The sequence below is a fragment of the Tursiops truncatus genome, chromosome 1 (assembly GCF_011762595.2).
Source record: "Tursiops truncatus isolate mTurTru1 chromosome 1, mTurTru1.mat.Y, whole genome shotgun sequence".
NCBI lineage: Eukaryota > Metazoa > Chordata > Mammalia > Artiodactyla > Delphinidae > Tursiops > Tursiops truncatus.
The window spans coordinates 166,341,228-166,362,899 of NC_047034.1; the positions used below are offsets into that span (position 1 = coordinate 166,341,228).

The following is a 21,672-nucleotide window of genomic DNA, read 5'->3' on the forward strand; positions in this document are numbered from 1 at the left end:
ATGTGCAAGCACCCTGAGAAGGTAAGAGTCCATCCCTGGAGCTTTCCAGATGGGAAAACTGAGGTCCAGGGAAGGGGACCAGGGAGAACGGGGCAAGGGACACCGTACATCCAGTCTCTGCTTTGGGCCTCAATTTCAGACTCTGAAATAGGGGTCAGAAACACCACGGTGTTCACTCAACTCTGCAGCAGCTGTGCAGCCCTGTAGCCTGCAGGGCCACACAGAGCAGGGCTTTAATCTCAGCTCCATCGCCCAGGAACCCTGTGACCATGGGCAAGTCATATGAGTCTCAGTTTCCCCATCTGTAAAATGGGGATAATCATACGTACTCCATGGGGTTGTTGTGAGGATTAAGCAGGATTCGACATGTAAAGGGCTGTGTGCCTGGCGCACTGTAGGGAGCCCATACATGATGGCTAGTCCTCCTTCATTCATTCATTCATTCATGGATTACTGAGCACCTACTAGGTCCCAGGCACCATGCCGGACACTCAAGAGACAAAAATCCCTGCCTTCATGAAGCTTACATTCTTACGGGGAGGACAATCACTAAATGATGTTTTGTTTTTGTCGTTACTATTATTGCCTTTTTTTTTTTTTTCTGCAGTACGCGGGCCTCTCACTGTTGTGGCCTCTCCCGCTGCGGAGCACAGGCTCCGGACGCACAGGCTCAGCGGCCATGGCTCACGGGCCCAGCCGCTCCGCGGCATGTGGGATCTTCCCGGACCGGGGCACGAACCCGTGTCCCCTGCATCGGCAGGCGGACTCCCAACCACTGCACCACCGGGGAAGCCCTATTATTGCCATTTGACAGAAGGGCAAGCTGAAAGTCAGAGTGGTTAAGTCATTTTTTAGATGCCCATTATTTATTTTGATCCCATCTTATTCTCAAAAGGGTTAGAGGCAGATGTTAAATAATTTATCCAAGTCTCTACAGCTACAAAAGGGAGCCACTGGTTTTAAAGGTTTTATCTCCCCTGGAAAGATTTTTAGCAGGTGCAGACCTAGTCCCAGGCCTGCAACCGGCCCTGTGTGACCTCAGGCAGGTGCTGTCCCCTTCTGGTCTCAGTTTCCCCACATGTCCGGCTCTAGTATTTTGCATTCTGGGATCGTTCCTGGTGTGCTGCCTGGGTTGGCTAGGCTCTGTGGAATTGCTGAGCCCCAGCAAGGTGTCCACAACCTTTCCCTGGCACCAAGGGGTGAAGTGGGTGGGGTCGGACAGGCTCCCAGGAGCTCTCTGGAGAAGCTGGAGGGCTTCCAGGAGGGGAGGCAAGGGGCCAGGCAGCTGCCCTCCCTGACATGTTCACTCTGCCATGGTTCCCACCATTCTGGCCCCCCTCCCAGTATGTTCCCTACATCCTGGCCCCTCCCATGACCAGAGGAGCTGGCTGGGCAGGCTTAGCCTGCACCCAGGGTCTGGTTTAATCTGGGCCAGACCCCACACACCCCTCCCAGCCTGCCCCTCCCCGCTCTGGATCCTCCCCCCACACCAGCCCCCATGGCCATCTTCGTGAACCCTTCCCTGCTTCTGATTTCCTTCCATGGCTCCCTACTGCCTCCAGCATCAAGTTCAAACACAAGAGAGGCCTTGTTACTCAAGGCCTCTCTTACCTGGCTCCAACCTTCTCCCCAGCCTCATCTCCCTTTTCTTTCTTTCACACAGTTTCATTCACTGTGGCTTCTACAAACCCGCCCCTCTCGGCCTTCGCTCAAGCTGTCCCCTCTGCTAAGAATGCCCTCCATTCCATTTACCATGGGTCAAAAATCCTACTGGGCTAAATATAAATATGCCTTCCACCAGCCCAGGCTGGAAGACATGTCCCCTCTGCACTCAACAAATTCCATTACACCCAAGTATTTATCACTTCACCAAACGTCTCTGAACCTGCTTTTTTATTGGCAAAATCAGTGATAATAACTATGATGCAGGGTTATTGAGGGGAATAAATGAGAAAGTGTCAGAAAAGCAGCTAGTATGGTACCGAGCACTTAATAGGGACTCAATGGTGAGAGGCTGCTATGATGATGATGTTGATGATGGAAGAGAAATAGGAGAAAGAGAAGGGGAAGGGAAAGAGACGGAAAAGGAGGAAGAGGAGGGAGACATCGCCCATCCCTCTGCTGGGATATAACTCTTTAACACGAGAAAGTCAATTCTGATTCATTCTCCTCTATGTCCCCCAGCATCCTGGAGGCTTTCATAAATGATGGTTGAATGGATAGACAGAATAAAAGGATGGATGAATGGAGAGAAGGAAGGAAGCTAGGACTATGGGAAAGAAGGAAGGATGTAATGGACAGATGAATGGAAACCGATAAGCCTGGGGGAGACTGAGTGTGCTACCCCAGAAGCATAGCATCCTACTGGAAGCTGGGGCTTCTGGGACCAGATGCCAAATCTGTTCCCCTGGCTCCAAGCTCCTGTGCTCCTGGCCAGCATCAGGCTGCTCTCAAGGTTGAGTGAGTGGAAGCTCAGAGCAGCTGATGCCCCCGGGAGTTCAAGCTCTTCCCCCACCTGCCACCAGCCTCTGAGAGTACCAGCTCCTGACAGCAGGCACACAGCTCCAAAACTGTGAGACAAGTCAATGGGAAAATAGGATTTACTTTACAGAAATTCACTTTGGGGGCCAACGTTTCTGGAACTCCCCAGTGCAGCAACTTTGGCAAAACCACAGTCAGTGGCTCAGAAGGTTTCTCCAAACCTGGGGAGTGTGCTGCTGACCAGCTCTTTCTAAGTCCAGAAAGTGGAGAATAAGGAAATATCACAGTCTAGATGCCAAAGGGAATCTGAGGGGGAGAAATGTACTCTGGTTTTTTGTGTTTGTTTGTTCTTCCATCCATTTATCCAACCAACTATCTAAAACATGCAACCATTTTGCCATTATCCATCCATCCATCCATCATCCCTCCACCCATTCAACCATCCCTCCATCCATCCAATCCATGCAATCTCCATCCTTTTCTCTATCTATCTATCTATCCATCTATCTCTATCCATTTATCCACCTATCAACCTGCCCATCATTCATCCATCCATCCAATCCATGCCCTCATTCTCTATCCATCCAGCCATCAATCACTCAAGCTCCCATCCAACTGCTCAGCTATTTAGTTCTCCAACTGTACTCTACTCAACCAGTATGACTGAGGATCTCCCAGTATGGTTGGGGGTAAACCAGACACGTTGACACAGTATCCAGTATGATCTAACCTAGGCAATATAAAACAGGTACATACAAAGTGCCACTAAGAACACAGAAGTCACCAAGGACAGTCCAACACTACACACAGAAGTGGGAGGGATCAGAGAGGTCAGGGCAGGCTTCAAATAGGAGACACTCAAACTTGGTCTTAATACGCAGCAAGAATTAGCCAGAGGAAGAAGGTGAGAAGGGTACCCAGGCAAGGGGGCAACATAAAACAGCATGGTGTATTCTAGAAGTCCCAAGGCCTGAGTCCTCATGACCACTTGATTAACTGTGAACCCTGGGCCAGTCCCCAACTTTTCCAAGTCCATCTGCCTCTATAATTTCCCCTCGATTCCCAGAGAGAAAGGGCCATGTCCAACTACAGCTGGGAGCAAAGTTGCCACATGCTGCCCTGGCTTGTGCTCTGGTGGCTACAATAGAGGTAAACCTGATGGGGAGAAAAGCGGGCCCCCAAAGTTTTGTGGGAGAGCCTTTGCTGTCAAGTAGACACAGGTGTAAATCACAACCTCACATTTTGCTGTAAGTTACTTAACCTTTGAGTCTTTCTTCCTTCTTCTGAAAATGAAGACACCGCTAACAGTTCCCACCTAGGCCACATCGAGCACTGAATAAGGTAGAACGGGGGATCCCTTGGTCGGCCGTAGGTATTCTATTCTTCCTAACTGCTGCCAATGTTCAAGTCCTCCTGGGTGCCAGGCAAAGTGATCTCAGACATACATGGATCACTTCTCAGTCAACATTAGTGCTTTGTCCATGTCAGCAATTTATGTTCAAATGGTTCAGCAAAAAATATACACATACATACACATACACCCATACAAAGAGGGATGCAAATGTGGCAAAATGGTCACAATTGTTGAATCTAGGTGAAGGATATATGGGTGTTTACTTAAAATTTTTCTGTATGTTTGAAATACCAAAAAGAAGAAAAGAGGGACTTCTCTGGTGGCACAGTGGTTAAGACTCTGCCTGCCAATGCAGGGGACACGGGTTCGATCCCTGGTCGGGGAAGATCCCACATGCAGCGGAGCAACTGAGCCCATGCGCCACAACTACTGAGCCTGTGCTCTGGAGCCCGTGAGCCACAACTACTGAAGCCCACCAGCCACAGCTACTGAAGTCTGCGTGCCTACAGCCCATGCTCCACAATAAGAGAAGCCACTGCAATGAGAAGCCCGCGCACCGCAACAAAGAGTAGCCCCCACTCGCCGCAACTAGAGAAAAGCCTGCGCGCAGCAAGGAAGACCCAGCACAGCCAAAAAAAAAAAAAAAAAGGAGAAGGAAAGAAAAGAAATCAGCTCTTTGTCAATCTATTTTGACGTCAGGCTGCCTGAATTTATTTATTTATTATTATCATTTTTTAACTTATTTATTTTATTTATTTTTGGTCTTCGTTGCTGTACGCGGGCTTTCTCTAGTTGCGGCAAGCGGGGGCTACTCTTTGTTGCGGTGCGCGGGCTTCTCATTGTGGTGGCTTCTCTTGTTGCGGAGCACGGGCTCTAGGCGTGCGGGCTTCAGTAGTTGTGGCTGGTGGGCTTTAGAGAGCAGGCTCAGTAGTTGTGGCGCACGGGCTTAGTTGCTCCGTGGCATGTGGGATCTTCCCAGACCAGGGCTTGGACCCATGTCCCCTGCATTGGCAGGCGGATTCTTAACCACTGTGCCACCAGGGAAGCCCAGCCTGCCTGAATTTAGAGTCCAGCTCCACCATTACTGGCTGAATGACGGTGGGCAAATTATTTATTTTCTCTAAGCCTTAATTTTTTCATCTATAGGATGCAGGCAATAATAACACTAAACCCAGTTCCTGGTCTCTAGCAAGCCCTCAATAAGTGCTTGTTGCTACTGTTATTATTACCACTACTCTTATAAATCACTAAACCGCTGAGAAACTGAGGCTAGGAGAGGTTGGGTAAACACCTGCTTTTCATACATTATCTCTTTTATCGGTGATATTATCCTCATTTGCCAGATGAAACTAAGGCCAAGGAGGAAATGACCTACCCAAGGCGACACAGCTGGTGCGTGGAGAAGCCAGGATTTAAACAGTCTGACTGTCTCCGAAGTCCAGGATCTTGCCCCAGCCGTCTCTTGCCTCGTCTATGTCCCTGGACCCAGGCCAAGGGGCCTGGCCTCATCGGAACCCTTTCAACTCCAGAAGGGGCCAGTCAGAAGGGAGTCCTGAACTTTGCTGGCGCGGCTGGGCTTCCGGGCGGCTCGGGGACACCCAGCCTCAGGGCCTCCTTGGCATCTCAGGAGCGCTTTCGACTGTTTTCCCGAGAGCCGCAGGAACTGCCATCTGAGGCTGTGGGGAGTGACAGCTGACACTGACGAGGACAGGCGAGAGGACGTACCAGCCGGGGCCCCAACTCGAACAGATTCCCTGGGCTACAGCCTTTCGTGGGTTCCAGAAAGGCCCCACGGGTTCTGGCCGGGGCAGTTCCCAGGCTCTGCCTCCCCGTGAGAGGTGGAGAAGCCCCATTCAGGCGGACGCATCCCACTGTGCGCTAAGCCGCTTTCTCCCCACTTACACGTTTCAGATGCTTTTTGTCCTTCCGGCTTCCCATGGACTCAGGCCAAGTGACAAGTTGGTGCTGTGGACATATGTCGTCGTCATAATGGGAATGTTGACCCCACACTCTCTCCCTGCTGGGGCCAGGCAGCTTGTGCCCCGCCCCGATGCTTGGCATGCCCTGTTCTCAGTCACAGGACCCTTTCCAGCTCCCCAAATACATCACACACTCATGGGCCTCCCATTCGGATCTCTGTTGATGTCCCATTGCCTGGAATGCCTGCCTTGCCACTTCTTCACCTGGCTCTTCCTTACTAAGCATCTTAGAAGTCACCTCTTCTAGGAAGCTTTCCTAACCCCATTTTACCATGGAAGAAACTGAGGTGCAAAGAGGTAAGTTAAAAGGGCCAAGGTCAGGCTGTTTGTAAGTATCAGAGCCAGAGGTCCAACCTGGCATGGTTCTACTCCAAGACCACGAGCCTTCCATTCCACCAACTCTGCCCTCAAAGAAGAAACTGAAGGAAGACATGCTCTCTGCCTTCAAACATGGCAGATGCCTGCAAGAAGGGGCTTCTGCACCTGGATTGTTCTGGAAGGTGGGAAACAGAAACCATGGAGGGAAATTCCAGGAAAAAAGACTCCCCAGTCCAAGGTTATGAGGCATTTCCGACACCATCACTGCCTACCAGCATATCTGACACCTTCACTGACCTTAGGCAAGTCACTTCAGCTCTCTGAGCCTCAAATTCTCCATCTGTAGAATGGAGGTAACAACACCCTTGCTACTTCTCCCCGCAACACCTCAGCTAGAGCTTGTAAACTGTCAGCCAGGGAGCCAAATCCAGCCAGCAAACACGATGTGGTTTGGCCAGGACTATATTTTAGAATAAACTGAGCAAACATTTAAAACCCAGTTTTTCCATAAACATCAGAATTTTGCAAACCAGGGCTTCCCTGGTGGTGCAGTGGTTAAGAACCGCCTGCCAATGCAGGGGACACGGGTTCGAGCCCTGGTCCGGGAAGATCCCACATGCCGCAGAGCAACTAAGCCCGTGCGCCAAAACTACTGAGCCTGTGCTCTAGAGCCCACGAGCCACAACTACTGAGCCCGTGAACCACAACTACTGAAGCCTGTGCAACTAGAGCCTGGCTCCGCAACAAGAGAAGCCACTGCAATGAGAAGACCACACACCGCAACAAAGAGTAGCCCCCGCTCGCCGCAACTAGAGAAAAGCCCGCGTGCAGCAACGAAGACCCAACACAGCCAAAAAAATAAAATAAAATAAATTAATTAATTAAAAAAAAAAAAGAGTTTTGTAAACCAGAAGATCTGGCAAAACTGCGCCCTAATCCCGGCACAGCAACACGGTCAAGAGTGGGTAGCACCTGCCTTCTTTAGACAAGATGTGCTCTCCCGGGGCACTGCTGTTTGTTGAACGCCCAGCTCACCTCACTCATTCACAACCCGGACAGCCTGTGAGTCTGAGGTCTCAGGCCAGGACTCTTGGGATTTATTTATTTATTTGTTTGTTTATTTATTTTAATATAACTGTTTAATATGTTTAAGAAGGAAAAGGCTGAATCTGTTCAGTAGAGACAAGAAAGATACAAAAAAGACACAAATGGAAATTCTAGAGAGAAGGAACACACTGGATGCTATAAGAGCAAGTTAGACACTGCAGAAGAAAGAAGGCATAAGTACAAAGGTTACCACCAGAACAAAACCAAAAACCTTCCTAAATACCAAACATATTTAAATAAACCAGAGTAAAGAATTCACATCCGGTAGAAAAAGAAGCACAGCCAATAAAATACACAATATTATAAAATATCACAACAGAGTTGAGACCAAACATATCAGTTACATCAATAAACATGAGCAGGGGCTTCCCTGGTGGCGCAGTGGTTAAGAATCCGCCTGCCAGTGCAGGGGACACGGGTTTGAGCCCTGGTCCAGGAAGATCCCGCATGCCGCGGAGCAACTAAGCTCGTGCGCCACAACTACTGAGCCTGTGCCCTAGAGCCCACGAGCCACAGCTACTGAGCCCGCGTGCCTAGAGCCCATGGTCCACAACAAGAGAAGCCACCGCAATGAGAAGCCCGTGCACCACAACGAAGAGTAGCCCCCGCTCGCTGCAACTAGAGAAAAGCCCATGCGCAGCAACGAAGACTCAACGCAGCCAAAATTAAAATAAATAAATTTATATAAAAAAAACAAAAAACATGAGCAGGCTTAACTCACTTACTAAAAGAATAAGACTTAGACTTTGGGTAACAAAACTAGACCCCAAATAATAATTCAGCTCCCCTTGTGCAAATAAGAAACATACCCAAACATATTTTTAGTGTTTCTAAAAATAAAAGACTAAGGTGTATCAGAAGGACTCTTATGATTTATTATGTGCTTATATTATCTGTGTAGGGACTTCCCTGGTGGTCCAGTGGGTAAGACTCCACGCTCCCAATGCAGGGGGCCCAGGTTCGATCCCTGGTCAGGGAACTAGTTCCCGCGTGCATGCCACAACTAAGAGTCCGCATGCCGCACCTAAAGATTCCGTGTGCTGCAACTAAAGATCCCGCATGCTGCAACTAAGATGTGGCGCAGCCAAAATAAATATTTAAAAAACTAAAATAAAATAAAATGACCCTTCCCCACATATAATTAAGAAGAAAAGTAAACAAAATATATTGTCGGTGTAGGCTTGATTCCTGTTCAGTCAGCAAACAGAAGCCCTGTTTCCTGCTTAATGGTTTGACAATAAAATTTGTCTACGTGTTGCCCATGGTCTTCAACACATCTTTGAAGGCACTGCTCAGAGCTGTGTCCCCACCTACTTCACCATGTGCACACATCTCCACGTGCTCTCAGCCAACCTGTAGTCCAGACTTACGCTTAACAGCAACTGGTCAACCAATGCCTTTAGACATTCAGATTTCCCCCAGTGCTTCCCTGCTCCTACAGTGGCCCCTGGCTAAGGCAGGACTGACAAACCACAGTCACGTCATTACAGGTTCTTTTACGGTTGAATGAAGAACACAGCTGCTCCCTGGCACAGCCTTCTCAGGTGGTTAAATCATGATCCCCTATTTACCAAGGAGAAAACTGAGGCCCAGAGGGGCGATGTGACCTGCTCCAAGCCACAGGGGCGCCTTGGTTCCATCCTCCAAATTCAATCCCACCAGCCCAGGGCCTCTTCCTCATGCCTGGTCTTGAATAGCTATGACCTGGGTTATTATTTGTAATTAATTTGTAGGTTCCTTTACTGCACAAACATCTCTTTAGCGCCTACCATGCACCAGGCCTTGGGCGGAGCAGGGGACGAGGTGAAGTGGAGAGTCCCTGCCCTGTCGGTCCCGGTGGTAGACTGTCTCCCACGTGGCCACCAACTATACGGGCCATCACTAAACACAAAGCCGTCTCCCGTGAAGGGGGCCTACAGCTAAGTCTGGACCACAGGTTGGCCCAGAGCACAAGGAGATGCGTGCACATGGTGGAGTGGGCGGGTGGGGGGGGGGGCGATGAGCATCACCTCCAAAGACGCGCTGAAGACTACGCTGGGCAACGCACGGGCAGACGCTGCGTGTTAAACCGTCGGCAGGAAACGGCGCTTCCCTTTAACGACGGAACAGAAAATCAAGCCCAGTGTATTTCCCCTCTCCCTGAACCGGATGAGGAAGCCTGGGATGAATCTGAGATGGCTTTGTGACCTGCTTTGGCTGCAGGGGTGATGTTCTGTGACATTACAGCCCAGGCCTCGAGAAGTCTTACGGTTTCTGCTTTACCCTCTTGGGAGCCAGCCGCCAGGGAAAGCTCAGTGTAGACTACTGACCAGTGAGAGATCGTGAGGAGTGAGAGAGCGGGCCCGGTCTTCCAGCCTTCCCTACCAGGGCCTCAGAGATGTGGGTGACCTTCCGGCACAGCCTCGCCGAGGGCAAGCTCAGGAGTGCTCCCAGCCGACACCACGTGGAGCAGAATGCCCAGCCTCATCCAGCCACTCCACTGAACCAGGAGAAACGCTAAATCACTGTTGTTTTGAGACAGTACATTTTGCGGTGGCTTATTAGGCGGCAGTGGATAACTGATACACTTCCCAGGGGCAGAGCCCTGTCCTCTTTCCAGCTCTCTCCTCCCTTGCTTGGAGCCTGGTACTGGGCATTGAATCCCGGAGCTGGAAGGCGCCTCCAAAACCACTGAGTCCCACTTCCTCATTTTAGACAGGAGGTAGCTGAGGCCCGGGGAGGAGAAGCAATTTACTCCAGATCACAAGACAGACAGGGGCAGAGCTAGGAGGCAAACTTGAACCCTACAGGAGCCAGACAAGTAACACAAATGTGTGACGCAAGGTGGTGGTGAGCTACCCCCGTGTTCACGTGTTCTATCTGAAGAGGCAGCCGCTATTCGGCTCCAGCCAACTGTGGCCATGTGGGAATGTGGGCCCAGGGAAGCCAGATTGTCTGACTTCTCACAAAGCCAGAAACGGGATTGCTCTGTAAACGCTCTTGATTTTTAAATGTTGGCTGAGAATTCAAATTGGATTGACGATCTCTGGGCCTTGAGACTGGCCTTGGGCTTCAAGCTTGCTCTGGCCACTGACCTTGTGCAAGTCCCGTTATCCCCCCAGGCCTTAGTTTCCTAATCTCTAAAATGGGCCCCATGGCTCCCGCCCACTTACCGGGTTGCTGTGAAAACCCGATGAGCTAGCGGGTTTAGAAATACAAGCTACGAATGGCCCCGTGACTGTTCCACAGCCTCAGTTCTCTGTGGAGGTACCCCTTACAATGTAATGAGTTAACACCCGATTTGTCTAAGTTAGAACAACATTATTCTGACCATTATGACAGAGATTGCATTTTTATGGCAGGTTTGTGAGTTCCAGAACCCTCCCTCCCGCTTGCATTATCTCAGGATGTTGATGGAGTCAGAGCTGGATGGCTGCCTTGGAGACCCTCGCCAGAGCCAAGCATTTCCTCTGAGCCAGGAGATACATTCCAGAGGCCACTTGAAGGGCGGTGTAGAGCGTGAGCTTCAGAGTCCTCCAGACCTGGGTTCAAATCCCTGCTTCCCACTCCCTAGTTACGTGTCCTTGGGCTAGTCACTTTCTGAGCTGCAGTTTCCACATCTGTAAAATGGGCGTAATAATCAAAGCACTGGGTAGGCTGTGGGGGCAGCTGCATGAGATGACATATACAACGCCCTTAGCAGAGCTAAGAGCTGTTATCATGATCATGTGTGGAAGTTGGTGCCTGGCAGGCATAGATAGGACCAAGAAGGAGGGCACAGCTATAGAAGATCTTGTCCCTTTCCTGGGATTAGGGAGGCTGAATTGGGGTGGGGATGGACCCTTGAGAAAAACCTGGATGGGAACCAGAGAGGCAGGCTCGAGGGGCCTTTCAACTACTCAGCAAACGTTAGATAGACTCAGAACTTAACTCTGAAACTTTGGCTTTTTCCTGGGGTTAAGTGAAGAGGGCGAGAGCTGGAGAGACAGCCCCCTAGTAAAACGGCACCCACATCCCCCTACTCTGAATCCGGTTTCCCACTCGTTTCGAAAAATAACAGCCACAGTTAATATTCACTGCGTGCTCATCACACATGAGGTACACATTCAGTCTGTCAGCTTCATCTTTCATGCATTAACCCATTCGTTCCTCACAACCACCTCAAGAACTGTTATTATCCCCATTTTAGAAGTGACGGAACCAGGGCTCAGAGAGGTTAAGTAACTGACCAGAGGACACAGAGTAAAGGACAGTCTGACTCCAGACATCCTTGTAACCCCCAGGCTATGCTGTTTATGGAACAAGGGAGAGAGTGGTCAGGGCTTGCCTAAAGGGCTCTGGGATTTCAGAGAAAGGAGCAAGTACTCCGGCAAGGAGTAAGGGTGCTGACATTTCATAGTAATGACAACTGATGAATACTGGCACAGCCGCGGGTCAGGCTGCTCTGCTGGCCACTGTATACAGGACCTCATTTAACCCTCACCACGAGCCTCTGACAGGCAGTATCTCCCATTTACAGATCAGCAAACTGAGGCTCAGAGAGTACATCACTTGCTCGAGGCCACAGAGCAGACAAGGTCTCTTCCCTGAGGATACCCCTACCCCCAGGGGGCGGCAGCGGGGCTGCAGATGGCTCCAGGAAGCTCACGGCCCAGGCTAAGGGGGTCTAGGCAAGGCCCCCAGGTGACTCAGGAGTACCGAGGAGACAGGTGTCCCCTCTCCACCCTCCGGAAGGCACCTGCTTTAGAAGGCCCTAAAACCCTAAAATGCTTTCAAGGCAGCCTTATCAGACAGCCGATCCCAATCAGGAAGCTTCCAGGTGCTGTCACGACCAACCGCCCACTCCACCCCTGAGAGGTGTGCAAACATTCTGCCCTGCCCTGCCCTCCCCCAGCCAAGCCTCCCTCCGCTCACCAGCAGGCAGGCAGCCTGGGCCGGGGGCACTAACTGATTGATTTCACTTCATTTCAGTCCTTTCCAGCTTCCTGCTGAGGCTTCTCTTCCTCTTTCCCGGGAGTCCTGTGTTTTATCTTAGGGCACTGGGTGGGAGGGGGGCGCAAATCTGCCTGCCCAATGGAAAGACCTGGGGAGTGAGTTAAAAATACAGATCCCTGGCCTCGATCCGGATCTACCAAATCTCCAGCTGAGTCAGGCGAGCAGGCCAGGCCACGAGATGGGACGGGGCCTCGGTCAGAGGTGCAGGCCAGGCCCACCTCTGCCAGGAGGCCATCCTGGTCTCACCCCTCCACCCTCTGAGGGAGCACAGCCCCTCTGCCTTGTCCAGCCCAGGCCTGTCACCAGCCAGCTCCATCTGCCCCTTCCTTTAGGGATCTCTCTGCCTGCAGGGGTTTGACCTCCAGCCTAAGCTCACAGGTGAGCTCTGGGCAGGCAGAGATGACAAGCTGGTACCCTGGGCCTTGCTGAGTACCCAGCATAGCTGCCCAGAGAACCTTCCCCCATCCTGGCTTTGGGGCTGATGCAAAACCTTGATGAAGTGGCGGGGGCCAAAGGCACCAGGAAGAACAACCCCCTAGGAGGGGCTGGGGCCACAGCAGGGCAGGGGGGCTGGCAGTAGGGCCACGGGGCCAACCTAGGACTCAAGCCCTCCACTGTGAGTCTGGGTATAGGCTTGTGTTTTCACAACTGTTTTGAGAATCTTCTGAAAGCTAAGGCCCCTCTTCCTTGGAAAATCACATTAACATCCAACATTCTATTATAATTTCAGGGTGATCCCAGAGCCCCACAACTAAGAAGGCCTGTGGACTCCAGTTGAGAGACCCCCCTGCCATTGTAAGAACCAAGTATTTGCCCCCAACAGGGCCCTGAAGACGGAGGCAGAGATGGGGCTCCAGGCCTGCCCACACTTGTGGGGTCACCATCCCAAGGCTGAGGGACAGTTAGGAGCCTGTGCGATGGGCTGGGGGAGACACAGAGGGCTGATTCGTTGCCTGAACAATCTAAATGCCAAAAAGCCGGGGGGGGGGGCAAATTAGGACACAGCCAACACTGACCACACCCATAGGCACTCCAAGGAAGAGGGCCCTGGTGGGGCTGAGAACAGCCTCTACTGTACATAGCCACGTGCCTGACATTTTATGTGGGTGTCCACAAGAACCCCTGAGGACACGGTGTCCAGCTCCTTGCCCAGGGCACACAGTGTGCAGTGTTGGGATTTGAACCCAGGTCTGATTGCTCAGAAGGCTGTGCCTCCTTTTCTCTACTCTACAGTCAGTGAAGTTGGCCAGCCTTGTTTCCCACCAAAGCTGGAATCCCTTCTCCCACCCAGCACCTGACAGGAAGGAGGTGCCTGGTGACTCTTTTAAAATATATAGATGGATGGAGGAATGAATAAGTCAACTTGCTTTTGAATTCGGGCTTTAAATCTAAGCCCTGATTTCCTGGCTAAGACGAATACATGAAAGCAGCCTCCTTTAAAAATGAGAAGCAGGAGAAATAAACATAAAAGAGAAACCAATTCTAAATTAATCCCACTGAAGGTCGCTGGGTCTTAGATAGGTAATGCCCAAGCAGAGGGCTGGGCTGGGAGTGGGAGAGACAAGAGGTGTATGGCAGGGGGAGGGGCAGGCAGGCTCCCTCAACCTCTGTAAGAAGGGGGACTTGCCTAGCACACAGCTGCTGCTGGCCCATTTGAATCCTGAGCTCTGGCTGCACTGATCTCTGCATTATCCCCATTGGCCTGCATTCTGGATCCCTGCTCACATCATCCCTATGCTTCTCCCTCCTGGAAGATCTCCTTCATCTCCCCAGCCGGATGACTCTCTCCTCCATCTCTGTATCCTTCTCCGGATACTTACTGTATAACACAGTATAATATATTCGTTCATTTGTTCACTCAACATTCATTCATTCATTCATTCATTCAATGTTCCTTAGCTGATTATGTCTTTCAGTTACTGGGCACCATGTGACTGGGCTCAGTTCAAGGCACTGGGCTGCCGTAGCAAACATGGCAGACAAAAACCTCTTCCCTCCTGGAGTTTACAGTCTAGTGGCCAAGATGGACACTAAACAAGGAAACCAACAAATCTCTGATACCGTTTCAGATGGCAGTGGGTATTCTGAAGTAAAACAAAGCAGGAGGGATAGAAAGTGTCTGAACTGAGCCTGTTTTAGATGAGGTAATCAGGGAAGGCCTCTGGGAGGCGGCATTTGAACGGAGCTCTTTTTACCACAACTGTGGACACAAAAATGAGCCAGATGAGCTCCCTCAGGGAGCTCAGAGTCTAGCAAGGAAGAGACAAGCTGGCCTTCTCTTGACTGGGTAGGACGGGGTCTGGCTCACCTGAATATCCCACACACTGAAGCCAGTGATCTTTCCAAAAACAAATCTGGCCAGGTCCCTCAATGTCTCAAGAACATTCAATGGCTCCCCACTGCCCTCAGCATCAAGTTCAAACTCCTCAGCCTTCCATCCGAGCCCTGCTCTCCATTCTCAGCCTCATCCCCCTTTGCTGCCCTCAACACCCATCTCCCTCAGATACACCCAAGTAAGTACCCAATCATCATGCCTCTGTGTCTCTACACACGCTGTTTCCAGGCAAAGAATTTGCCTCCTCTTAGTCCCAAAGTTAACCTCCTTAACTTTTGGGAACACGGTTCATTAATGTGGCAGGTGGCTGACAAAGTTTTGTTGCAGAGAGAATGGGAAGTAAGAAAATGAGGCAAAGAATAAAGCCATAAATGACAAAGTGACCGGCTTTCCATCCTGAACGGCTTCTGCTGCCCCAGGTGGTTCACAACTTCCTCCTGGCAGTACTTGGGATACACTTACCACATTATATCTTGCCAACTGTTTCCCCATCAGTTTGTCCCCTATCTCCCTGCCCGCCCCAGGAGCCAGCACCACACCAGCTAGATAACAAGCTCCATAAATATTTGGAAACCAAAAGAACAAGTGTACAGAGGAGACCGGTTTTCTCTAGACTTCAACTTTTGGATTCCATCTAGCGGCTGGTCTTCTGTTGGACACGTCCCTAGCGCACTTCCATCCTCTCCAAGTGCCCACGCCGGATGCTCCAGACTTGCGTTGCCTTTGGAGGGTCTCCTGGTTTGGGGGAGGTACTAAGATACTAAACTCACCATCCTGACACAGGGACCCTCCCCCGCCTGAAAAAAATCTACACACACCCTCTCTCCTCTCTCAGAGGCTGGGGATTTCCTAGACCTTAACACTCAGGACAGCCTTGTTACTACAGGGCACGAGGAGGGGGAAGGGCCAGGAGTGGTGGCCACACGTCTCTGGGTACTGGGAGCCCCAGGGGCTGCCCTCCCATCACTCCAAGTTTCAGACCTGTTTTTACAGACTGTGCTACTCCCGGGAGGATCCTGTCTCTTCTGGTTGTGTCACTGAACAGCACTGCCCATCCCCATCTTCCATCCCCCAGAGGCCACACAGTTCTTCAAGGTGACTTTTTGCCATCCATTATCTGGTCTGAATCTCACACACACGCCTAATCATTGGCATGATTACCCTCACTTGACAGATGAGAAAACTGAAGCTCAGGGAAGGGAGGCAGGGTGCATATGATGGAATCCTAGGAGACTAGGTTGAACATTTTAGACCCAGAGAAGCTGAGCCCCTTATAGGGAAGGGAGCTGGCCCAGGGTCCCATAGTAAATGAGAAGTGGGGCCTCTGACCGCCACCTCGCACCACCTCCCCCTCCATTAGGCCAGCTCCTTCTTAACCCCTAATGGACTAGACTCCTTAGTGTCCAGGGGGCAAAGGAAGAGCCTGAAGCAAGGTCTGGGGTGCCGACCACAGCCCTCCTCCCAGCCTGCCCCCCAAGTGGCAGCCCAAGCAGCCATGCCCTCCTGTGACGCCAGCAGCCGATCAGCCCTGTGTCCAGGGTCCAGGGCCCTGGGTCGAGTCTGGCCAGAGCCCACCAGATTCCGACCGCCGCCTCCCAGGGACATGGCCGGACAGACGTGGCCCTTCCATCCACCCCACGGTAATTAAAAACACACCCAGGCCTTTTCCAACACGAGAGGGGCCAATTTTCTTCCCCTCCAGCACCGCTGACTACAATCCGAATAGCAATATTTATGCCAAGCTCCCCATAATACTGTAAACATCCCAATGTATAGCGGGCCAACGCATGAGTCATTTCCCCAAAGCCAGAGCTAATAAGTGGTACCTCAGCCATATTCCAGGGAGCTCCCATCAGCACCAGGCCTCAGGGCTGCGCTCCACACCCAGGGCCCGTGGCACCCTTGGTGCCCCAGTGGCCCCACTCCGGGAAACCTCAGGCGGCCGCCAAATCCTCCAGGAGCCGGAGGACAGCTGCCTCTGTGCCAGAAACTACGGCTGCCATCCAGGGACACCCCTCCACCCCCTGAACTGCGGTCACTAAAGCACTCATTACTGAGAAACTAAAGTTATAGCACGGGATCCCCCATTGCGCCTTTTGCAGAGGCTGCAGCCTCCATGCCTGGTCCGATCAGGGTTTTTTTTGTTTCGGTATTTTGGGGGTTTTTGAGCTGCAAGAAGGAAAGGGGCTTCACATCATCCCCAAATGGCCCGAGATGAAGGTACCCCTCGGTCCTATGGTGGCAGAATCCTGGAAGAGGTCACCCTGTTTAGGGACAAGAAGACCCAGCAAAATGAACAGAGCACAAGCTTCAGAGACCTGAGATCCCCATTCTATTTTTATCACCCGGTGACCACAGGGTGAGACACTGACTTTTCTGAGCCTTAGTTTCCCTTTCTACTAGAAGGAAGTAAGATTCATACCCACCTGACTTTCGTGGAAGACTTATTTTGGGGAATCCGACAAAATTGTGGGTGGGAAAGCACTTTGTAAAGCTTAAAGTATCTTGTCAACTGTGCAGCACGTTGTAAACCACAGTACTTTGCATATAGTGCAAAGTACTTCATAAACTGTAAAGCGGTTTGAAAACTGTAAAGAGCTGTACACATGAGAACCATTATCCATATTCCTTTCTTGCCCTACAGGCTCGTCCATTTCTGGTGGACACACCCAGACCCCACTAACTTTCCCTCCAGAGCACGCTGGCTCAGGAGACTTGGCAGCCACCCTGACCCCTTGAGGGTCGGGTGGGACCAACACACGAGGCTATGGAGAGACGGCCCAGAGACCCTGGCCAAGGCCAACACATGGCAAGAGCATCTGGTCTGGCCCTGGCGGCAGCTGGAGAGTTCCCGGGGCTCCAGCGGCCACTCTGAGCTCTGCCGCCAGCGGGGCGGTGGCCGGCAGGGGTGCCCGGAGACCCCGCGCAGCTAAGAGATGCCCACGCACCCATCCCCCCCGTAGTCCTCCAGGGGAGGGGACCCCATTGTAAGCCGCGGGAGATGGGCAGGCACCAGAGCGGGGGTGCTGGCGCGCTCACTTCCACTCTGCCAGTCCCCGCTCTTCGGGGCTCCGACCCCATCCCGGGGGCGCGGACCGGGAGCCCCCACCCCAGCCAGTCGCGGTGCCGTCCTCCCTCCGCTCCCTGCCAAACTTTCCAGCCCCAACTGCGCGCCGGGCCCCGCGGCCGGCGCCCCTCCACCCCGTGCCGAGCAAGGCCAGGCCCGCGCGCAGGGGGTGGCCGGGCCGGGGGCGGCGAGCGCGCGTGGGCAGCCCCCGGCCCTGGGCGGCGCTCGCCGGGCTGGCTACAAAGCCTCCGCAAGATGGTCCCTTCGCCTCCTCCTGGCACAGTCAATCAGCGCCTGCCGTTCCCGGGCGCCCGTGGGGCCCGAGCCTCCCGGCGCGGCCGGACACACCTCCCCGCGGCCACCTGCGCCCGGCGCGAGCCCCGGGGCAAACTTTGCGGGCCGCCGGGCGGAGGTGGGCGCCGGTGGCCGCTCATGCCCGGCCGCTCCCCGCCCCCATCACCCGCCCGCCCGCTCACCTTCCACGGCGGCGAGCAGCGGCAACAGCAGCAGCGCGGCCCCCAGCCTCCGCAGGGCCATGGCTGCGCTTCCCGGGGCCTCGGGCCGCGGCGCCGCGGGGCCCGGGCGGCCCGGGCGGGAGCGCGCGCCCCGGGCTCGGGGGGCCGGGGGGAGCGGCGAGGCGCGGCGCACAGACAGCCGCCGCCACCGCGCAGCCAGCAGAATGAGCCATCCAGCCCGGGCAGAACGGGGACCCGGGCTCCGCCAGCGCTGGGCGCGGCCCACCTGAGCCGCGGGCGCGGGGGGATCCCGGCCGGGCCGCCGCTCCCCGCGCGCGCCCGGGACCCCAGCTGGCCGCGCGCGCTCCTGGAGCCCCAGCCCCCCGCGTCCTCGGGGCCACCCGGGGGCCTTGCGGGCGCTGGAGCGCGGAGCTGTCGCGCGCTCCGGCGACTGAGACGCCGGGCTCCCCCCGCGCAGCAGTGGTCTCTCCCGGCGCTGTGGCTCCTCCAGATAAAGCAGCGATTTCAGCCCAAATGTTTCTGAATTTTTATTGAATGCTGCAAAGCCGGAGAGCGTCTGGCGCGGCTGACAGGGGCAGGGAAAGGGGACCCTGGGGGAGGGCGGGGGAAGGGGCTGCCCAAAGCGGGGCGGGCCCTACCTGTCAGGGCCGGGAGTGCCACCCCCCTCGCCTCAGCCCTGCCACCCGGGTCCCTGCAGCTCCGAAAGGGACCGAACTAAAATGAATGAAAAAAAAAAGGGGGGGGGGGGGGAATGGAGATGGGAACAAAACAGGCGTCTTTCCCAGGCGCTGGGGCTGGGCTGGGGCCTCCGCCTGGGGGAGTGGGCCTTGGCGCTAACACTGGGGCCTGGGGTTGGGGGGTCACTCTGGCAGGGGCGGGCCGGGCCCTGGCAGGCAGACCCCAGGCCTACCCTCCCTGCCTTGTTCTGAGCGAACCCACCAGCCCCTCCCTGTAGCCCCTTCTGTCTGTACACTGGATTTCTCTCTCTCTGTTCATCTTGTTCCCAATGCAGTTTGGGGGTGGTGCAGGTGGGGGGGTGTCTCGGGAAGCCACCCCCGCCCCCATGGAATGGACCTGTCTGTGCAGCTATGGTTTTGTGCTGTGGTTGTCCCTTCAGGGAGGACACAACCCCTTGTTCCATCCCTGCTCTGACAGTCTTCATCACCATCATCATTAAGGGCTTTGCTGAGGCTGATGGTGGCCGAGCTGCAGGGGGGATACAGGAATCACCCAGTCAGGGCCTCTGGCCTTTGGTAGCCACACTCCTGACAAACAAGACTTAACTAGGAGCTTCCTGCCCTGTGCAGTGGGTGTAAGTGCCCAGTGGAGGAACAGACGGTTTAAATTCAATCGATGCCACCCGGACCTCTCCCATCCCTTTGTCCCACAATCTATCAAAACGTCCCAGCAATCCCCTCCCTTCAGGCCCACCCTACAGTTCACACCAAGAAAAGGATACCACAGACTCTGAGACCCCATTTAAGGTTTGGAAAAGTGGGTCATCTTTAGAAGCTTCAAGGGTCCAACTGAAATGGGCATCATCCTGGAAGGCCCCCAGGAGGAAGTGGGCCAGGAAGGCTGCGAGAGACTGCCTGGGAAGCAGACAGAGCAGAAGTGAGCAGAGATAGGAAATGAGGTGGGGGGTTGCCCCCTGTTAAGCTTCAGACTCCTCCTTGGCCAGGGTCAAAATCCACTGGGGTGTGGCTGGCCTTTATTTTTAGTCCCTGCTTCTCAGACTTTTCAGGGAACCCAGGGTTTGAGAGACCCTGAGCTTGACCCATCCTGGGACAAGACTCCCTCTCCTGGGCAGAGAGGCTCCAAGCTATTGCACTCATCAGTGCCAACATCCAGGTGCCCCACCCCTTCCCAATTCAAGATATATTTTGTGAGCACCTGTTATGTGCTGGGGGGATTCAGCACTTCTGTTGCGTTTCTATCCCCTGGGGCCCTTGTCCCCATTTCCCCACCCCATTGGTATTTCCCTCTGATTCCAAATCAGAACAGCAGTGGCATTTGTTAAGGACCTCATACCAGGCACTAGGCTAAGCTTTGTTTATACAGTGTTCCCCTTAATCTTTCAACCCTATGAGGTAGGGGCTCACCTTTTCAGTTGATGAAATTGAGGACCAATTTGTCCAAGGTCACACAGCAAGTCAGAGCTGGGATTTAACCCCAGGCCTGTCTGACCCCAACACTGATTCCCCCCTTGTGCCTTTCATGGACACAAAGAGCTCAGCAAGTCATCTGTCGATTTCCCACATCCCCTTTTCACAGGTAAGGAAGCTGAGGCCTAAAGAGGGAAGTGACTCACTCAACGTTATATAATTAAGTGGACATCAGTCCAGGGCATTTACCTGGCTAAAAAGAAAAATAATGATAATAATCAAATAAAGCCCCCTTCTCTCCCATCTTTTTCTCCCTACACATTATTTTATTCCCCATTTGGGAGCCCAGAGTGTGGCTGGGTTTTGCAGTCTGGCGAGGCCCCTCCTCACTGGTCTCTGTGGCAACTGCCTTCAGCTGTGCCTTTGTCCCAGCTGTGCCCTCCCCCTGGTTGTCCTCTCCACGCTAACGGCTTGGATTTGCCCCCCCAGCTACCACCAAGAGCTTTAATTGACATTGGCCTCACCCCCCTCAGACTGTTTGCACTTGTTTCCTGAGAGATGGTTAGCCCCATGCACAGCAGCCCATTCATTGCTGGTGTCTCAGATTGTTTGTTTCTAATTTGCATCTTATCTCTACCACCCCCTTCAGACTGGGAGCTGCCTGCAGGCAGTGCAGGGACTCTGAACAATATACTCCCGGGGCGGGAGGCCCCAGAGAGCATCTGACCCGATCCCCCCCTCAGCAGAAGAAGAGGCGGCTTAAGCTTCATTTGTCTAATGACAACAGCTACTCGCATTTGCAATCGCGCTTTAACAGTTTACAAAGCAGTGTTCACACCCATCAACTCGACTGATGCTAATTCAACCAGCCTATCCTGCCAGCCAGCCTGGCAGCAGTGGGAGCTCCACTTTTCAGAAGGGGAAACTGGGGCTCAGAGAGGGAAAAGAGTACTTGCCCAAGGACGTATGGCAAATTTGGGGTGCAGCTGGAACTAGACCTTCAGTGACCTGACAGCGTTAAATCAAATTTGATGAATAAACATTAATGGGGCACTTCCTACAGGCCAGTTACTGGAGAGGCAAGGACACAGCTGTGGACCTGCCTGACAAGGCCCTGCTCTTTTAAAACCTACATTCTGCTGTGTAAGACCTATATATGGACAAGATAATTAAGATAAGGATAAGTGCTAGGAAGACAAGACAACAGGCGATGGGACAGTTGGTGACTGAGAGGAGGGGGCTATTCTAGCCAGGGAGATCAGAGAAGGCCTCTCTGAAGAGGGAACATGAGAGCTGAAAGCTGGATGACAGGGACTCCACCATGTAAAAGTGCGAAAAAAGAGTTCCAGGTGGAAGGAACTGCAAATGCAAAGGCCCTGGGGTGGGAATATACAGGGCACCTTCTAGGAATAGCAGCTGAAGCATGGCAAGCAATGGGAGTGCGGAGGAGATTAGGTGTCGGAGGAGGAATATGAT

At 53.2% G+C, this 21,672-nt stretch overlaps 1 protein-coding gene across 3 annotated transcripts in view; it reads right to left on the reverse strand.

The window, feature by feature from the left end:
- The window catches only part of EPHB2 (EPH receptor B2), a 186,040-nt gene extending 167,760 nt beyond the window's left edge, over window positions 1-18,280 (reverse strand). For 2 of the 3 annotated variants that reach the window (XM_033841608.2, XM_073794562.1), the window contains exon 1: window positions 18,092-18,279. In XM_033841608.2, the coding sequence (XP_033697499.1) occupies window positions 18,092-18,152 (61 nt within the window). In that variant the 5' untranslated portion in view covers window positions 18,153-18,279. Of the gene's footprint in view, window positions 1-18,091 lie in introns of all 3 variants that reach the window. The other variant, XM_073794568.1, reaches the window with a different exon arrangement.
- Between the last annotated feature and the right edge of the window lie 3,392 nt (window positions 18,281-21,672).